The following is a 17,728-nucleotide window of genomic DNA, read 5'->3' as shown; positions in this document are numbered from 1 at the left end:
GGCGCTTGCGAGACCCGTGAGGGAGTGTTATTCGGACCAGGAGATAAAAAGGTCGAGCCAAGAGGGGCAAGCGAGCGAGTCAAGCGGGACAGAAGGAGTCAAGTGTTAGAAATTGCGAGAAATACACGAGTTTTTTAACTCCAGAAACTCCCGAAACTAAGCGGAGATTAAGAAACCTAACATCGCTTTTCTACCTTTTTTCCCATCTACTTGGCTACCAGTTGCATTCGCAACAAAGCCAGCTAATAACATTATTACCTATTTTGATTATCATTCTAGAGTGCATTCATTACCAGCAATTGCACCTAAAACGCAGTGTTGTTACGTCAGATAAAGTAAAGTCTGGTTTTTAATCGCGTCTTGTTTACTCGGCCAAAAGCCGGCCTGGAATGATGCCGTAAAGCGACTGTCGGACCGATGCCACCTAATCTGATGCAATATCCCTTTCGTATGTCGGTAACCAATCACGTGAAGCAGGCCGGGCAATAGCGGGGTGTGTGTCTGTTTCACTGTTTTTTGTGAACTTCCCCGGGGGGCTTTCTGTGCTCCGTCGCGGGGCCTCACCTTTACTACGGCACTGAAACTGATAAGCAATGGTTTCGACGGTGATTTGGATGATTTAATAGGTGACCACAATTACAGTATCGCTTACATGGGTCCGCCGCTAATTGCAGGCCACTGGTCGGTCGCTGACAGCGAGCGGCAGGAATTGTAAATATTATTCACCACGAAAGGATGCACTGACCGAAAACTGATAGTTCGATCGTCGCTGATCGCTGATTTCGGTGCGCTTCGTTGAGAGGCGCGCTCACTTCACGCTGATAATCGCACGGAACGATCGGCTCCTTCACCGGTCGCTGTCTCTGTCGGTCCTTCTCTTATATATAGCGGCATTACCGTCCATAATCGCCACGTTTGTTTACTTTGCAATTGCTTCGTTTCTGTTTCGAATTCCTTCTCGTTTGGATCGATTTCTTTGTACATGCGTGTGTGTGTGCGATGCAGAAGCGTGTGTGTAAATATTGCAGCTGCTGTGAAGAGTGTTTTCACTCGCGTCTTTCTTTCCCGCGAAGCCTTATCACGAGTCCGGGTGGCTCTAGGTGAACTGTATGCCGGATGGCGTTTCGACACGCACCCGGTAGCGGGTCTGCCGCCACCACCGGCGACCGCAAACGTCGGCATGTGATCTTCGGACGGCGTTACGAGTGCGAACTTTGATCACCGTTGAGCTGGTCACGATCCTTGTGGCATGCGAGCACGATGATAGCGGCGTAATGCGAAACGTCATCGATCACGACACGATCACCGCAATTAACGCACCGTAACGCATGTAACGCTTTCGTAGTACCGACGCTCCATTGCCACAGAAAAATGGCACCTGTCACTCATGGAGGCGCATGGTGGTTTGTGGCTGGGCGTTCTTATTTTTATTTGTAGACCTTCAACCCACGATGGTGACCAAAGCGACTTCACCACAAATCATTGTCGAACATAAAAAGCCAAACCTCGTATTTCGCTACAGCTCTGCGATGGAATTCGGCGATGGAAGCTCGTATCTCGTGCGTCACATCAAACGTCAGCCATTTCCAACATTCGATAAGTGGAAACAGTAGAATAACGAACAGTAGCAGCAGCTGGTCCATGGCCCAGAACAACAACTGGTTCAGTATTCGGCCGAAGCGGATGGCACAGTAACTGGCAAAAAGTTTTATTAGGCGCAAGCACACTTTCTGGAACAAAACGATACGAAATTCCGAAAACTTCAGAGGCACGCGAACGGTACTGAAATGTTTTTCTTACCACCAAAATAAAAGCCACGCGCACCGAACGCTCCATTGTGAAACGCCAAGTATCACGTGGGCAATGTTTACTATGATTAAGAAAAATTACCTACCAGAAAGTGCTCTTCGGATACTGATGCTCTTGTTTTGTAGTTATTTTTCTGTGAAGTTTTATTTTGAAGCTGATGAACGCTCTGGAAGTCTCACATATCGAAACAGCGAAAGAGCTTCCGGTGGGGATTTCGCATCGCATATTAGCGAGAACCAGGCGGACGGGTGCCGCCGGCCAACACGCATCGCTAGTTTTGGTTAGCAAATCTCGCAATTTGCGCCACGCGAAGCACCTACTTGAGCCTTCGTTTGAGGTCGTTTGGTCGCCGTGGGTTGCCCAACGCCAATTTCGGACTCAGACCGAACGAGCAGACGATCTAAACCTTGATCTCATCAAGACAAACATACGCGGATGGAGGTTTTGATTTTTAATTTGCATTTTCATGTTTATTCAATTGTCAATTATACTTTATACGCCACTACGGGCACTATACATTATGGTAGGCAGTAGCGCCGTTATCAGAGGGTTTTTGGTGGAACACTCCGGGCATTCTCCTCGGTGTGTACTTCTTAGAACGACCCGCCAACAGAAGAAATTCACATAAATTTTCGTGTGCCACTCTATCAGTCGGTTGATGCGTTCGGTCGGTTAATAAATATCTTAGCGCTACCCCTCGCGAAGCCGGTCGCGAACGGAAGTGCCGGAAAGGGCTGGCTGTTGCTAATCCGGTGGGTGCCCTCTTCTAGCGGTACTGTGTGACTATATAAGGGTTGTACGTTACACTCTACGTGGACTTTCTTTCTCCGCCGGCCGGCGCTCGAAGCAAGAAGCACACGAAACAATCCCTCGGGTCTAGCCCAAGTAGAATGTTTACTTAAAGTTCGAAAGTGGGGCCGCCTTCTGCATCGAGTGCAGCGTCATGCAGCATGCGTCCTGTTGTTGAAAAAAAAAACCGGTGGCCGATAGGTTGTTTGCACAACATTTCACTCATTCGGCCTGGCGATGACTGGGGATCGCATCGTTGCTGCTGTAACGCTCTAAGGCTGCGACGCAATGCTTTTGGCGCACAGTTCATCGCCATCACACCTCGATCACGTGCTGGCGGTCGGCGCCGTGACGTGTAACGGGGTGTGACAGGTTCGGAGTGACGCTGCAACCTTTCGGTAACGTGCCCTCTTGCGCCAGCTCGCGTTTGTATTGCATCATAAACTTGCTTCCTTAAACTATTCCCTTCTAAGACATAGACGAGACTCACACGTACACGTAGATACACACATACACAAGCTAAGGACATACAATGACATACTAAAGTTGGGCTAGTGGTTGGGTAGGAATGATACTCTATCACTAGTAGACGCCAAACGTAGCGGCTGTGCGCAGTCGAGCAGTACGTTTGGCGTGGATTTCTTTGGTACCAGACGGGCGTCGGTGGGAGGGCAATTCTTGTGGACAAGCTGCGCCAGCCCGGCCCACCAACCGACGGCCAATCGCCAGTCGATCGCCACCGTTCGACCTCAGACCAGCCGTACTAGGTCGAACGGGCCGACCGATGGCCACGCTACGGTAAGGTTCGAGCACACTGCTCGACTCTTCGAACGGAGTTCGCCCGAAACTGCTCGACCTCGTGTTATCTCTCTCTTTATCTCGCGCCAAACCAGAGAGCGGTAAATGGAGGCCGACAGGTGGAGAGATTGCGACAGATTGAGAAGTCAATAGGGGGGCTTGAGACAGCGAGAGAGAGAGAGAGAGGGAGGGCGAGAGATAATGATAAATAGTTAGAGAGATGGCGAGAGCGAACGCGAACCGGGAGTCCTGACGACCGCCGGTCAAACGTTCGAGCCGAGCTGGAACAGCTGCTGTAGTTTCTGCATGTCCTGCCGCAGCAACGCATTCTCCTCCTTCATCAGCTGCATCTCGAGCTTGGTCTCGATCGAATCGGTGCGCAGCTCGTCCAGCTCCTGCTTCAGCTTGTCGTACTGGCGCACCTGTTGGCGCAGGTTCTGGTTTTCGGTCGCCATTTTCTGGTAGTGACGCCGAAGTTTCGCCACTTCGCCCGTAAGTCGATCGAGCTTTTCGCGATCGCTCTTGGCGAAGGAACTGACGAGCGGCGCGGAGATCGCCGGCTGATCACCGCCCGCGGCGCCCGGGATGGTGGTGGCCGAACCTACCAGCAGGTAGCTGCGTAGCTCTTCCACCTCGTCGCTGAGCGTCTGGATGGCGGATTGGGTAAAGTTTTCGCTCGTCGACAGCCGGTTCAGCGTGTGGTGGATTTCGTGCGCCATCGACCGGGCGTGCCCCGTCAGCTCGGTGGTGACGTAGGTGGTGATGTGGTGGTGCGACTTGCGCACCAGCGCGAACGGCTTGTTGTCGGTACAGCACACCCCCTCGACCGTGCGGTCCTTGCAGTTGAACGCGTTGAACGCCTTGTACTCCTGGACGCCCATCTTCCGCAGGTGGCCGACCAGATCGGAGAGCGCCTCGCAGTGCCAGTCGTTGCCGTAGATCTGGAACGACTTGAGCCGTGGAAAGGCCGCCGGCAGGTTGTCGTAGTCCACGTACACCAGCGCGTTGTTGGCCAGGTGGACCTTCTCGAGCGCCGGCAGCGATCGCAGCAGCCCCAGATCGAGGTACGTCAGGCGATTATCGTTCAGGTATAATACTGTCAGCGCCGGTAGCTTCTCGTGGCCGATGGAGTTCTTCACCAGTGCCAGATTGTTGCTGGACAGATCGAGCAGCCGGAGCCGCTGCATGCGCCGCAGCACGCACAGATCGAGCGTCCGCAGCTCGTTGTGGCCGAGCTCCAGCACCTCCAGGTGCTCAAAGTGCGAGATGTTGTCGATATTGCGTAGCCGGTTCTGGTTGAGCTCCAGCTTACGCAACTGCGGCACCGTGTCCGGATCAGTCGTGATGCTGCTGATGCGGTTCTTCTCCGCATCGAGCGTTAGTAGCCGAGCGTCGATGTGGATGGTGTGGAGTTGCATCCACCAGACGCGCAGTTCCTGCAGCTGTCGGAACGCCACGTACAGCCGGGTGGGCAGCGCGTACATACTCGAGTCGCGGAATTTGATGCGCGTCACCTCGGCCCCACTGGACGGGGGTTCCAGCTGCACTTCCTGAGCCTGGTCCGCACTGTCCACCAGCACGCCCTGGAACACACAGAACCCGTCGGAGCCGACGGTGCAGGTATACTTCTGGCAGGAGCAGAGCTGCGTTCGCATCGCGATCAACACGAGCAACACACTGTTTCGGCGAAGCAAGACGAAAAAACAATTACTCAACTGGTCAACAGAGGTCTAGAGACGGGTGCTAGAGACACTTACGATGCGTCCACTAATCCGATGGCCATGTTTCTGCAGTCTTCGTAGGTTACACTTACACCACTACCTGCCTCTTTCACTAGTATCACTAGGAGCCGTTCTGGCCGAAGCCGAGTTTTTGAACAGTTCTTGTCGAGGTGCTCCCTTAGGAGAGTCCAGCTTGAAACGAGCCCAGCTCGAATCTAGCGAATACACGGCAGTCTGAACCACAAGAATGCAACACGTCCTTTTGTATCACACCGCACAGCGGGTCCCAAGTTCCATGGTTCTACGCGATTTCGGCACACAGCTCGGGAGCATTTCGAGATCATCTCACACGGAGTCACGGAAAACTGTTTGGTCACACACCACACACACACACACACACACACGTACACGCACTAAGGTTGCATAGTCCTACGCACGCGTAGTAACTGGAGTAGCGGTTTGCTTTCGAGCGATCCCTCAGACCAGCTGAAGATTCGAGCAGCAACTGAGCCGATAACGGGGCCGCTCGGTTGCTTTTATAAACCCAGCGCGGACCGCAATCCCGCAAAGCTTCCCGATGGCCCACTACGGCCCACTCTATCTCTCGCTCACTCGCCCAACCAGTGCCAGCCCAAGCCTCGTCTGGTCGTGGTCTCGTTCTCGGCATTACCGAGTTTCTCGGACGGAATGGTGGTGTGCACTATACAACCCTTTCCTGTGGTGGATTCGGATGCGTGAGGCGTGCCTGTTTCGGCTGGGCCGGCGCGATAAGCGGTCGCGGCGGAGAGCTTCGGAACCAATCAGCGCCCGATCGACGGTCACTCGGCAGGACTTGCCAGTTGGGCTTTCGCGCGCACAAGCCACCGGAGGTTTGGAGGGCGCCCGTTTCTTCGCAGAATGTTTCAGAAGTGTTTTTCTGTTCATAGAGTTCTCTAGGAGCACTGTTTATCTTTCCTTTGTTTTGGTAGTTTGTACTTTTTAATAGCAGGTATGGCGCACACTGGTTTATTTTCCCGTTTGGCCAACGAACCAACTACAACCTGTGTGATGGCCGAGTGCACATTGCGAAATGACCGGGCTGTGGTTTGGCAACACCCTGTGATGTACACCCCTTCCTTCACGCGGTAATCACGGTCGCCGATACCGATAGCCAATGGGCAATGGAATGGTGATTCAGCGAATGATAGCTATCAGTTGGCGGAGAGACAGCGAGAGAGATAACAAATAAAACGAGACAGAGCACAATCTTTATATTTTTTATCAGGCCAATTATGATTAGTAATTGATTTTTTAATTCACTGTGTCCACGAGCGTTGTAGGTGTTCAGGACTTCGGTTGAGATGGTATCGGCTACGGGCAAGGATGATCTTCAAGGACAAGGAGACAATTTTTGGTAACTTGAAAGAATGGATGGTCATCGACACCCAGATCATGGAAGGCTTCTGGCGGTGTAACTGCAGTCTGGCAGCCTCTATTTGATTAGCGACAATTGACGATACTAATCAATGTACGACCCCCCACTTCGGCTTTCTGTGATTCACAATTAGCATAATACCATGTGCTCCCCAGTGCGGATGATTCACCGTGATGGTGATGATAATGTTTGCCCGAGAGGCGCTTCGTAACGATCAATTACGCGCTGGCTGGCCATTCGCTGGCTTTAGTATAGGGTCGCCGAATGGAGAGCGACGACGTATACGGTGTTAATTGGACCTCGTGCCTCAGAATGAAGTCGTTCCGCCTGGTGGTGGTCTCCGCCACACGCAACGCACACGGATCGTAGAGACATAAATAAAATCGTCCTCAACCATTTGCTATTCTTTTCCTATGAACTATATTTGGAAACATCTCGGAAAGTGTGAAGCACGTCATCAGGACTGCTTTCAGCATTCAGCAAGTGGGTCGCCAATTCGAAATGGCCACAATCGGGCATTGTATTGTCGGACTGTTTGATGTTCTATCGGGAGTGTTCCTCGGCTGATCGCCCCAGAATATTCCCCGCCCCCCATGGTTCCGACCAATTTTCGGCCTCTCATTGATGAACTATTCACACCCGGAAACACCCTGCGGGTAGGAGGTGTGCTGACAAGGCGATTGTCACCATGTGCCACCCATCACACACAGCACGCCACCGTCTGATGCTAATGAGTTCGCCACATAAAGGCGATTGCGATGCGAAATTGGGACTTGCCACGCGCCACCTGAGTGATTTGCGGTCACAAGGTGCCGAAATCGGCACGCAACGGGAACATTGCAAGCTACCGATGGTAACAGTGCGTGATAGTGGCGCAAAATTTGGAATCTTTCGGACCCCCTAGTCCGTTAGGCTCGTTTTTTGGCACACTTGATCCTTGCGACCTCGCGGAAGAGTATCGCGGAGGTTTTCCTCGCAGTCACAGTGACATCGAACTATCGGGACAAGAATTCGATCACTGTCATCTGACGCTCCGGACAAGCGTTTGTCACCCAGTGTCTGTTATCGGTGGCCTGAAATATAAGCATTGTTTTACGCCGCGGATTGTTTTGTGCTCTTTTCGCATCGTTTTGGCAAGCCCACAGAGTCCACAGGGAGAGGGCCAGGCCCGCCGAAAAGTGCTGCCTCTCTATCGTACCCTGTGATGGGGGGAATTTTTGATAATCAGCTAAATATCTGCGATCGGAAGCAGTGCTGTCGGGCTGCTGGACGGTCGGACATCAGCGTCCCTATCGTGGTGAGGAAGTAATCTGCCACATTGCAATCGGCTTCTGGCCCGAACTGGGCATCCGATTCATCACGCTTCGAAGGAAATGAAAATGTCACAATGAAAATAGCAGAGTGCGAAAGGTGTGCTGTTATCTGTCAGACGGTCAGATGGAGAACTACGGGCGATTACACATCGTGACACTAATGTTTGTCTAGCACGAGATCTAAACTGATCTCTGTGTAACGTCGAACTAGGCGGTAAACTTCTTTTGCGTCACGGGTGAGTAAGCTTGAAGTGCCCTTATGGTAACTACTCAGAAATGGATCGCCTTTTAGATCGACACTTCTCATTTGAGTTGACGTAAGAAAGGCCCTGGAGACGGCTCCAAACTGGAGCAGGCAAACCACTTTCCAGGAACAGTTAGCACCCAAACGATATCATAGATATTCATAGATATTATTGTAGTCATACGCGAATCGAGGCATTTCAAGTTGGCTTTTCAAAGCAACTCAACGGAATTCAGAAATAAGCATGGAATTTAAATCTCGACGAGAAAATACGATACGGTAAATAGATACGATTTTATTTATTTTTGAATTATTTCAACACGCCTTGGTGTTGTGTGGAAGGTAGTTTTCAGTAATTTTGATATTAATGATAATTTGTTAAAGATATTATAATAGATACTGTGATCCATTTTCAGTGTTCTAGACATTTTAACATGAGAAAACAAGAGTTTACTCATTACGTACTTATTGAAAAAAGCAATAGCTTTTGGTAATTCTATTTTGTTCTTTGTCCGAATTTTTTATCGTAATGTCCCATCTGATTGTCATACGTTCAAAAAATACATCGTGGTCCTTAAATCGAACACAGATGCTGCTCGAACACAGATCTTCACTAATTCCACCGTTCTCAAATCGAATGTAATATTTTTTTTAAATTTTAGCCTTAAAGTTTTTGTACAAAATACCAAAGTAGTAATAATTGTTATAAGAGTTAAGCTACGACCGCGAAGTCACCACAGTGGTTGCTTTAATCTATTAATAAATGTCCTCCAACATCAACCTCACAAAAGACAGTGTTAATAAAAAAACTAATCAGGTCGATGGTCGCTGAAATGATTGTCTAACCACTTACTACTATGCCACATGTGGCCCTCTCCGCTAATTAGGGAGACTTTGGTTTGTTCTCATTATCAAAAAATTATACGCTCGCCGCAAGGGACTGATTTTGCTGCACTTGGGAACACGTGGCACAATTGGCAATCAATCAACGAACTCCGGTAAAGGTGTGAATATTCTCACGAGCATGACTTGCGATTTCGGTGAAGCCAAACGAAGGAAAGGAGTCCAATTTCCAACGATAGCTCCAGAGATTCGGACCAATCACACCTGGAAATCGTTGGAGGGCATTAAAAATGTGAAACATTTGCTCATGAAACAGAATGCATTAGGAGGCCTCATTCGTCAAAGCAAGTGTCACATAAATACAGCCGTGTCAGCGCCAGTGTCTATTAGTCACTCGAAGGCGTTATGGAAACGGAACAGTATCACCCGGGCACCGGCTTCGCCGAGCACATCCAAACCAGCACATACTGGCTGCGGTCACTATCGATAACGATGGGCGTTTGGCCGGCCGGCCAGGTGTCGATTCGAGCTCGCTGCTACAGGGCGCTCTACTACTTTATGCTGGGGATGCACTGGTTCAACACTTATCTGCAGACAGAGTTCTTCTTCCGCAATCTCGGTAATCTAACTTTGGTCGTTCAGGTACGTGCATTGTGCTCCGTCACCGCATCCTTCAATACAGCTGATTTGTGGTCATTCAGGGACTGTGCTCTTTCGTGAGCATCTCCACCACCGGCTTCAAGCTTATGAGGCTCCACGCGTACGAGGATGAACTTTGGCGAATCTGGCAGACCTTGGAGGAGTCTGTGCTCATCCGAGAGCTACGATTTCTTCGCAAAGGTTTTTCTGGATTGCAAATAATCTGGAAGCGCCTGTTCCGTAGGTTTCTAGGTTGTCTGCCTTTCAAAATTCGCTTCAGGAAATACTGGAAGACTGTTCGGGGAGATGGACCAAATCGTTGCCCGCCAGTGGAAGGAAGTTCAGCTGAACCTGCGCTTCTATACGCTTGTCGTCGGCGCTGTGGCGTCCATGTACTCGATTATCCCGTTGGGCAGCAATCTCTATCACATGGTGCAGGGCCACGAGTTTAATCGTAGCTTCGGTAAGCCACCAGCAAACGTATACCGTAAGGTACGGTCTGGGAACGGTCTTCGTTTTCTCATTGACAGTTTACAATACCTACTACCCGCATCTGGATTCGATAAAACGACGATCGCCGCTCTATGAGCTGCTGTTTTGTTCGGAGTCTCTGTCCGGCTACACCACGTTCGCCGGTGTGATTGCCTTTGACGCCCTGTACGTAGTACTTGTCCTTTACGCGTCCTCACTGGTGCGCCTGCTAAACATAGCGGTCCAGGAAACGACCAACCCCAACTTTACCGATCAGGAGCGGGCCTTTTTCCTTCGCGAATGTCTGCTGCATCATATCCGGGTAAAAAGGTAGCGATTAGCCTAGCTTCATGGTGATCATGCAAATATCAAGTGCCTTCTGTTTGTGGTCCCAGGTTGGTTGAACAAATCAACGAAGTATTCTCTCCGATTCTGCTGGTACAGCTCTTCACCAGCACCTCCATTATCTGCGTTATTGCGTTTGCGGCCAGCTTCAATGCGGTACGTATCGCACCACACCAATCGACCGTTGAGTCATCGCCAATCGGATTGTAATGGCCATTTTCTTCTTTGCTCTCACTGTCTCTGTTACTTTTAATTTTTGACGTCGAAGGGCCAAGGCGAATCGGAGAAGATGCTTATGGTGCTGTACCTGATAGCCGCCATCTATCAGCTGTTCCAGTTCTGTTGGTACGGCCAGCGGCTCCAGAACGAGGTACGTACACGGGCTCACTTATCTCAGCGCGTTCGCTCGAAGATTGCGTGCCCGAAAACGGGTCAACGTAGGACACGCTCCAATTCCTATCCCTGTTCCGGTGATCCTGTCTGTTGTTGTTGCTTGGCACCTCTTCATCAGTCCGAAGGGCAGGGATTGTGATTGTTTCCTTTGGCTTCGCTCTTGCAGAGCTTCGATCTTCCGTTGGCGATCTACAACGCTCACTGGGAACTGTGTGCACAAGAGTTCAAAAGCTCCTACCACATTCTGCTGCTGTACAGCCAGCGCCAGATCGACATCTGTGCGTGGAGCTTTTCCGCCATGTCACTGGAAACGTTTTCTACGGTAAGTGGTCAAGTCGTGCTATTTTGAGCTCTTATCAGTCTCGGTCTCTCAATCCATTTACACATCGGCAGATAATTAGAAGTGCCGCCTCCTACTTCACCGTTCTGCAAACGCTGGCCGAGGAGTAGCAGGAAGGAGCGGGCGCAGAATAGTAGTACGTCGAGCCCCTGTTTACCGCACGGAGAATCGGGGCTTTCCCAGCAAAGTGGTACAAAGTACACCGGTTATCGGTCACACGAAACATCGTGCCGGGAATCTCCTAAATTTTGATCAATTACTCCACACTCTTCCAGGTGTCCACCGTGCCGACCTACGGTTAAGCCTTCAAGGATTAGTTGGCGATGAACAGACGGCTGAGGTCGATTTGTTGGTCGCTTAATTTTTAATTAATAATAGGATTTACTTTGCTGATTCGGCGCTATACGCCGTGTGTCGCTCTGATTGGAACTTGAGTATCCGGACGGCGGACGGAACACTACCGGCTGTGACGCACAATAATGATGACGCACGGTGATCGGTTTTAGCGAGTAGCGAACACCTTATTATTCCACCAACTGTATCGGGGGACAATTAAGTGAATAATTGGAAAAGTTTCCCCTGCACGCGGTTTGAAGTGTGGTGGACATTAAAGAGCCGTAGATCACGCATGGTCAGTCATACAAGGTGTTGCGATGCAAATTATAATGAGCACTGTTTGTTCTTGATCGTTACAACTAGTGAATGAAAATGTTAATGTAGAAATTAAATCAAGAGCTAGTAGGGCCATCGAGAATAACCAAGTGTTTCAATTTCATCACTGAGAAAAAAATTCGTGTTTCAATGTTTCTAACAGTGGTGCAATAATTTATCATTTATTATTTGAAAGGTCTCTTGAAGTCCTTGGAAACCTGCACATTTTTAGGTAAACATTCAGAACGTCATAATAATTACGGTAGACACCTCTGGAACATGAAACTTCTTTGGGTTTGCTCTAGTTTTCGACATTTTAAAAATAAATACATTTGCAACCAACAGTCCGTCCAACGCGTCACTCCCCTAACTCTAGAAACCTTGGGGTGTTTGCGCGTCTTTCGTTTGACAGTTCGTTTGTTTACGTTTTCGGCATTTGTTGTTTCGCATCGTTCACCGAAAGGGCCAACGCCGGACGAAAGATGAAGCTAGTGAGACTGCTTTTTAAAATATTAATGTAAAATTAAGAATTTACGTAATAGTTAATAATAATTATATGAATTTCCTCTTGCAGTATGCGCTGAGCGGTGACCCGGCGAAGCCGTGCTATGTGCTCAGCTTCAAGGGCTTGATGATAATGTTGGACTGCGGCTTGTCGATCAGCTCGGTACTAAACTTCCTGCCGCTCCCACTCGTGCAGAGCTCCAAGTTTCAAAGCCTGCCAAACTGGAACTGCCGGGACTCGGATATACAGCTGGAGGATGCGGTAAGCCAAGATCTTTCGCTTGTCTCTGGAAGCTCACTGGACTCTGTCGCTATTTCGTCCACCAGGAAATAAAAGACTGCTGCGGGTGTGCGTTCGTCAACTCGGCGCCAGAGTTTGTCCCGCCCTTGGAGAAACTGATCGATTTCTCCGAAATTGACGTGATTCTGATATCGAACTACACGAACATGCTCGCCCTGCCGTACATCACCGAGGGAACGGGTTTCTGCGGTACCGTGTACGCGACGGAACCTACGCTGCAAATCGGGCGCTTCTTCCTGGAGGAGCTGGTCGAGTACATCGAAGCGTCTCCGAAAGAGAACACGGCCAAGCTGTGGAAGGAACTGGAGCACCACCTGCCGCCACCGTTGAATGATGTGTTTAAGCCGAAAAGTTGGCGCCATCTCTTCAGCATGGACGCGGTCAACAAGAGCCTGGCACGGGTGCAGATGACGGGCTACGATCAGAAGCTTGACATCTACGGAGCCCTAAAAGTGACCCCGATAAGTTCTGGCTTCTGCCTGGGTTCCAGCAACTGGACGATCATGTCCGGCCAGGAAAAGATCTCCTACATCAGCGGGTCGTCCACCCTGACCACCCATCCGCGGCCGATCAATCAGGCCGCTTTGAAGTATTCGGATGTGGTCATCATGACCGGCTTAACGCAAGCGCCGCACGTAAACCCCGACGCGATGCTCGGCGAGCTGTGTATGAATGTGATGATGACGCTCCGGAACGGTGGTTCCGTGCTGATACCGTGCTACCCGTCGGGCGTGGTGTACGATCTGTTCGAGTGTCTCTCGGTCAGCCTCGACAACCAGGGCTTCACGCAGATACCGATGTTCTTCATCTCGCCCGTCGCCGACAGTTCGCTCGGTTACTCGAACATCCTGGCCGAGTGGCTGTCGACGTCGAAGCAGAACAAAGTGTACATTCCCGAGGAACCGTTCCCACACGCGAGCCTCGTCAAGAACGCCAAGCTGAAGCACTTCAAGCACATCGACTCGGAGGGTTTCAGCACCGAGTTTCGGCAACCGTGTGTGGTGTTCTGCGGACACCCGAGTTTGCGGTTCGGCGATGCCGTGCACTTTGTCGAGCTGTGGGGATCGAATCCGCTGCACACGATCATATTCACCGAGCCGGACTTTCCGTATCTGCAGGCCCTCGCCCCGTACCAGCCGCTTGCGATCAAGACCGTCTTCTGTCCGATCGAAACGTCGCTCAACTTCCAGCAGGCCAACAAGCTGATCAAGGAGCTGAAACCGGGCGTGCTGGTGATACCGGAGAACTACACGCAACCGCCGGCGATTGCACCGCAAAAGCTGGACCTCGTGATCGATCAGCCGCCGGACAAGATGATCATTAAGTTTAAGCGCGGCGAAGTGATCAAGCTACCGTTGAAGCGCAAACGAGGCCGCGTGTACCTGAACCCCAAGATGGCGAAGGCGATCGTACCGCAGGAGGTAAAACCGGGCGTTACTCTGTCGACGGTGACCGGAGTACTGCAGGTGAAGGACAACATTCACGATCTGCTACCGCTCGAGCCGGTGCCCGGCGAGGCAGAGGAACAGGGTAAGGGTAAGAGTGCCACCGGCCCGCCACAACCTCACGGCCAACTGCGCAACATCCGGTACGAGTGGGGTACACTCGACATCAACCTGCTGCTGAAGAAGCTGGCCCAGGATGGGTTTAGTGATATCAAGGCGGAACAGGCGGGTCCGGACGAGGTGACGCTCTTGCTGCCGAGTGAGGACAACACGCTCATTAAGGTGAGCGAAAAGTGTACGGAGATCGTGTGTGGCGGGAAGCAGAGCTTACGATTGAAGCTGCGCGATCTGCTGCTGCAGTGTGTGCAGAGTTTTTAGTTGCATGTCTTTGGGGAAATCTTCTGACTTGCGAATAAAGAACTAAGCTTATATTTAATTTATGACTTTAGATCGATAGAATGCTTTATTGTAGTTGGCCTTGTAGTTAATACCTTGGCAGCATATCCTCCCAGCTGTACAGGAACATCTCGATCCTAACGCAGAACACTCGCCTACCATCGCTTTCGCCGGACATATCAATGCGCCAGATGTTGCTCACGTGGGGCGAGAAGTATCTTCAAAACGTAGTAAAAAAATTATTGGCCGCTCAACTCACCACGGTCCGTGAGTTCTTACCGAAATAGTTTGTAGTCCAACAGGATATCGTTCAGCCGATAGAGTCCCCTCGCCAGCGGGCACGCAAGTCGCGGAATGCTGTGAGCCAGCACAATGCCAAAGGACGTGTTGCGTAACGAACCTTGCTGGAATAGCTCGCAAACATCGCCCACCGCTACGGGTGGTTCCACGAACGATCGACAGTTGGTGGCGTTGTGACAGATCTTGATCGCTACCGTACCGGCCAGCGGGCGCCCGGTAATGTTCCGGCGAACCGTCAACACACCGTTCACGACGTAGTGTGTGTTGTTTTGCTGAGCAATCCTAGCGTCGGCCAGAAAAATCGCCAAATGAGGCTGTTCCTCACACTGCCCGACGCGATTCAGGAAGAGCGAGTTCTTCAGGTCCCCATCGAGCCCAGACTTGATGCCGTTGAAAAAGTACTGCTCGCTTCGAAGGGCACAATAAACGATCGCAAACAGCACTGCGTACGGGAACAACATGATTTCAGTAATGAGCAAACCCCAGCCGTTGCCCATTACTGGCCGTTGCCCATTAACCCCACGCCAGATAATTGGTCTGGACCATAATTGGTTTGGGGTTGAAATTGGGCCCCATTGTAAAGGTTGCCTCATTTGAAGTACGATCACCCATCATGCGGCTGGCGCTACCGTGGCTTGTGGTTGGAATTTTGAGCTTCCTTAGGCCGTGGGCCGACGGGCAGGACTTCTTCTCCATGCTTCCGTCAGCTCCTGGCGGAGTGGGACGCAAGAAACTGTTCATCACACGGGTCGGCCAGTGCGTGGGGAAGAAGAATCTTCCCATCTACCTGCCGGACATGCGGATCGCGCCCTACAATCGCACGAACTACGTCGTCAGTGGCGAACTGCACTTCCGGGAGAACTTACCGGACTACAAGCTTTCGGTGATGGTAAAACAGTGCGACGACATCCGGGCAACGATCAACTGTCGGCCGTTTCTGAATAACATTGCCAACAGTGACGGCTGCGGTTTGCTGCGGGCTACCGGAACAATGTATAACGTGTACATGCGTAACTTCCAGCCGAAACTGCAGTGCCCGTTCTGGAATGGGACGTACATTATGGGAGAAACACTGGTGGATGATAACCTGGTGAAGTAAGATTGTTCCATGCGCCTCCAGCGGGTCTGGCTCCTTATTTGACGAATCTTGTTCTACTTGCAGATACTTGCCGGGTTCCGGAAGCACATTTTGGGAAGTACGAATGACCGGCCGTGTCAAAGAGCGGATGATTTTCTGCGTCGTGATGCAGCTCAACGTTCGTCCCAAGAAGTCGAAGCATTAAAGGGCCAAATAATGGGTGTTGAATCAAAAAAGGGCACAGCGGAAGCATTTCTATAATCAGAGGAATAATATAAAAGTGCATTTCGCACACTTTGGCGTTCATGAAGTTTGTAGATTCATTTTTAATCATCAGCGTAACCACTGACTAGCGGCGTTGCTGGGATACAGTTATGAAAACTTGAAGTAAGCTGAGTAGCGTTCGCCAAAACTGCACAGAACGTTTTGAACTGTAGTTGAGCTATGGCATTTTGGGTAAGTTAATTTTCCATTAAACCAGACAGAGTAATATACATCATTTGAAGGAGGCTTCATTGTGTCTTGCAGGCAAATTTGCAGTTGGACAACATGTTCGACTCTGTCGCACTTCCGGCTTGCGTGACCTCCATCGATGTGCCATCCGTAGTGTTGCTCGTTTTCGGAATTGCACTATTTTACTTTCTGCTGCAAGTGGCGCTGCGAATCATTGGCGTACTGTTCTGGCCAATGGCTTTCGTCGTAACGTTGATGGTAGGTCCTCCGTCTGAGAGTAAAATTTGTAAAATTGGTCTCTGATTTCCCATTGTTACCCGCAGTTCTTGTCTGGCGATAAATTTTACGAAAGAATCACGGAAGGCGCCAAGTGTTTCTCCAACGTAGTGACCAATAACGGCGGCGCATCCTAATCATAGCGGAAGTGACCGAAATTCCATACTTTGTAGTTATTTCCGAAATAAATAGGTGTTTATTTTAAAATTTTGATACATAATGTTTCGTCGACACGGCGTTCAATGTCGAATCGGTTCGGTTCGCTATCGATGCTCCACAGTGTTGTTCAGCATGCCCATCAGTTTGTCGGCCACGTAGAAAAACTGGTACTCGGCAGACATCACAATAATCCGCAGGACCTCCACAAGAAACTGTAAGCAGAAAGAAAACTTCGAACGTCGGTATCGTAGTAGCCAAGTTGTGTGCGGAACGTACCTCACAGAAGTACAGGCAGAACGCGATCATCATTTCGGAGCAAGCCAGCAGAAAACCGGCACTGGCCATCAGAAGGAACGCCGTTAACGTCACCGTAAACTCTATCACGCCGAGAAACACATCCATTTTGCGGGGGAAAGATAATAAATTTGGCGTTAGACAGCCGAGGTAGATAACTTCTTGAGCCAGAATGTAGTCACAGCCTGCTAGGGACAGCCCATGCGTGATACGCAAGCAACAGCTCCACCGTTTCTGTCGCTACCACGTTGGATTGGTTGCTGGGCTGTTTGAAAATCAAGTGGCCGTTAACTTCCAGGATCGATCGAAGGAAACTTGTTGCATCGCAGCTCGAAACGTGGCGCTTTTGGAAAACGCGACTCCACCGCGACCGACCCTACTAACCCGCTTTCCAGCGCGCAGGTCACACCAACTCCAGTCTCTGACAGCTGGGAATGTAAACAAATAGCCCCTCGCTCCCCCCTCTTAATACACGCGCGGGGTGGCGGATTGTTGTCAATCGGTGGCGCGCACGTGCTTTGGACATCGGCGCCGCCGCCACACACCATCCTTTAGCGCGGCCACACGTGTTGATTGTTTACCTGTACTCTCTCTCTCTCTGGCTCGCCTGTTTCGGGGAGCCACCACTGCGCAAGACCGACCGACAAATGGAAAATTTTCCCCCGACACGAGGAACTGTCACTTGGCCGCGAGTGTGGCACGGAAGGAAAAAAGATGGACGCCATTGTGGAAGTTTGCTGCTCGGGCTGAAC

The 17,728-nt window shown here is 50.7% G+C and overlaps 4 protein-coding genes across 4 annotated transcripts; 3 read left to right on the top strand and 1 right to left on the bottom strand.

Moving 5' to 3' along the window:
• Positions 1-3,659: 3,659 nt before the first annotated feature.
• On the bottom strand, positions 3,660-5,179 carry LOC128279011 (uncharacterized). Its single transcript, XM_053017732.1, has 2 exons — positions 5,154-5,179; positions 3,660-5,073 (listed from the first exon to the last, which is right to left on the bottom strand). Exons 1-2 carry the CDS (start codon positions 5,177-5,179, stop codon positions 3,660-3,662), a joined length of 1,440 nt encoding a protein of 479 aa, XP_052873692.1.
• Positions 5,180-9,336: 4,157 nt separating this feature from the next.
• Positions 9,337-11,229, top strand: LOC128279010 (odorant receptor 63a-like). Its single transcript, XM_053017731.1, has 8 exons — positions 9,337-9,573; positions 9,633-9,771; positions 9,851-10,033; positions 10,101-10,371; positions 10,437-10,542; positions 10,655-10,756; positions 10,946-11,101; positions 11,173-11,229. Exons 1-8 carry the CDS (start codon positions 9,337-9,339, stop codon positions 11,227-11,229), a joined length of 1,251 nt encoding a protein of 416 aa, XP_052873691.1.
• Positions 11,230-12,239: 1,010 nt separating this feature from the next.
• Positions 12,240-14,398, top strand: LOC128267404 (integrator complex subunit 9). Its single transcript, XM_053004232.1, has 3 exons — positions 12,240-12,261; positions 12,345-12,536; positions 12,602-14,398. The coding sequence occupies exons 1-3, from the start codon at positions 12,253-12,255 to the stop codon at positions 14,396-14,398; spliced, it is 1,998 nt and encodes a 665-aa protein (XP_052860192.1). The 5' UTR covers positions 12,240-12,252.
• Positions 14,399-15,329: 931 nt separating this feature from the next.
• On the top strand, positions 15,330-15,999 carry LOC128279009 (uncharacterized). Its single transcript, XM_053017729.1, has 2 exons — positions 15,330-15,811; positions 15,879-15,999. The coding sequence occupies exons 1-2, from the start codon at positions 15,330-15,332 to the stop codon at positions 15,997-15,999; spliced, it is 603 nt and encodes a 200-aa protein (XP_052873689.1).
• Positions 16,000-17,728: the final 1,729 nt, after the last annotated feature.

This window comes from Anopheles cruzii, chromosome 2 (genome assembly GCF_943734635.1).
Source record: "Anopheles cruzii chromosome 2, idAnoCruzAS_RS32_06, whole genome shotgun sequence".
NCBI lineage: Eukaryota > Metazoa > Arthropoda > Insecta > Diptera > Culicidae > Anopheles > Anopheles cruzii.
The sequence above is the reverse complement of the archived record's forward strand: the minus strand, read 5'-3'. Positions and strand labels throughout refer to the sequence as shown.

Excerpts from the sequence above, each read along its gene's own strand:
- LOC128267404 (XM_053004232.1), top strand. Across the intron at positions 12,537-12,601 it reads ATATACAGCTGGAGGATGCG|GAAATAAAAGACTGCTGCGG; the intron begins GTAAGCCAAGAT and ends TTCGTCCACCAG.
- LOC128279009 (XM_053017729.1), top strand. The coding sequence starts at position 15,330 with ATGCGGCTGGCGCTACCGTGGCTTGTGGTTGGAATTTTGAGCTTCCTT. Across the intron at positions 15,812-15,878 it reads GTGGATGATAACCTGGTGAA|ATACTTGCCGGGTTCCGGAA; the intron begins GTAAGATTGTTC and ends TTCTACTTGCAG.
- LOC128279010 (XM_053017731.1), top strand. The coding sequence starts at position 9,337 with ATGGAAACGGAACAGTATCACCCGGGCACCGGCTTCGCCGAGCACATC. Across the intron at positions 10,034-10,100 it reads CGAGTTTAATCGTAGCTTCG|TTTACAATACCTACTACCCG; the intron begins GTAAGCCACCAG and ends TCTCATTGACAG. Across the intron at positions 10,372-10,436 it reads CATCATATCCGGGTAAAAAG|GTTGGTTGAACAAATCAACG; the intron begins GTAGCGATTAGC and ends TTGTGGTCCCAG.
- LOC128279011 (XM_053017732.1), bottom strand. The coding sequence starts at position 5,179 with ATGGCCATCGGATTAGTGGACGCATC. Across the intron at positions 5,074-5,153 it reads ATCGGATTAGTGGACGCATC|TGTGTTGCTCGTGTTGATCG; the intron begins GTAAGTGTCTCT and ends TCGCCGAAACAG.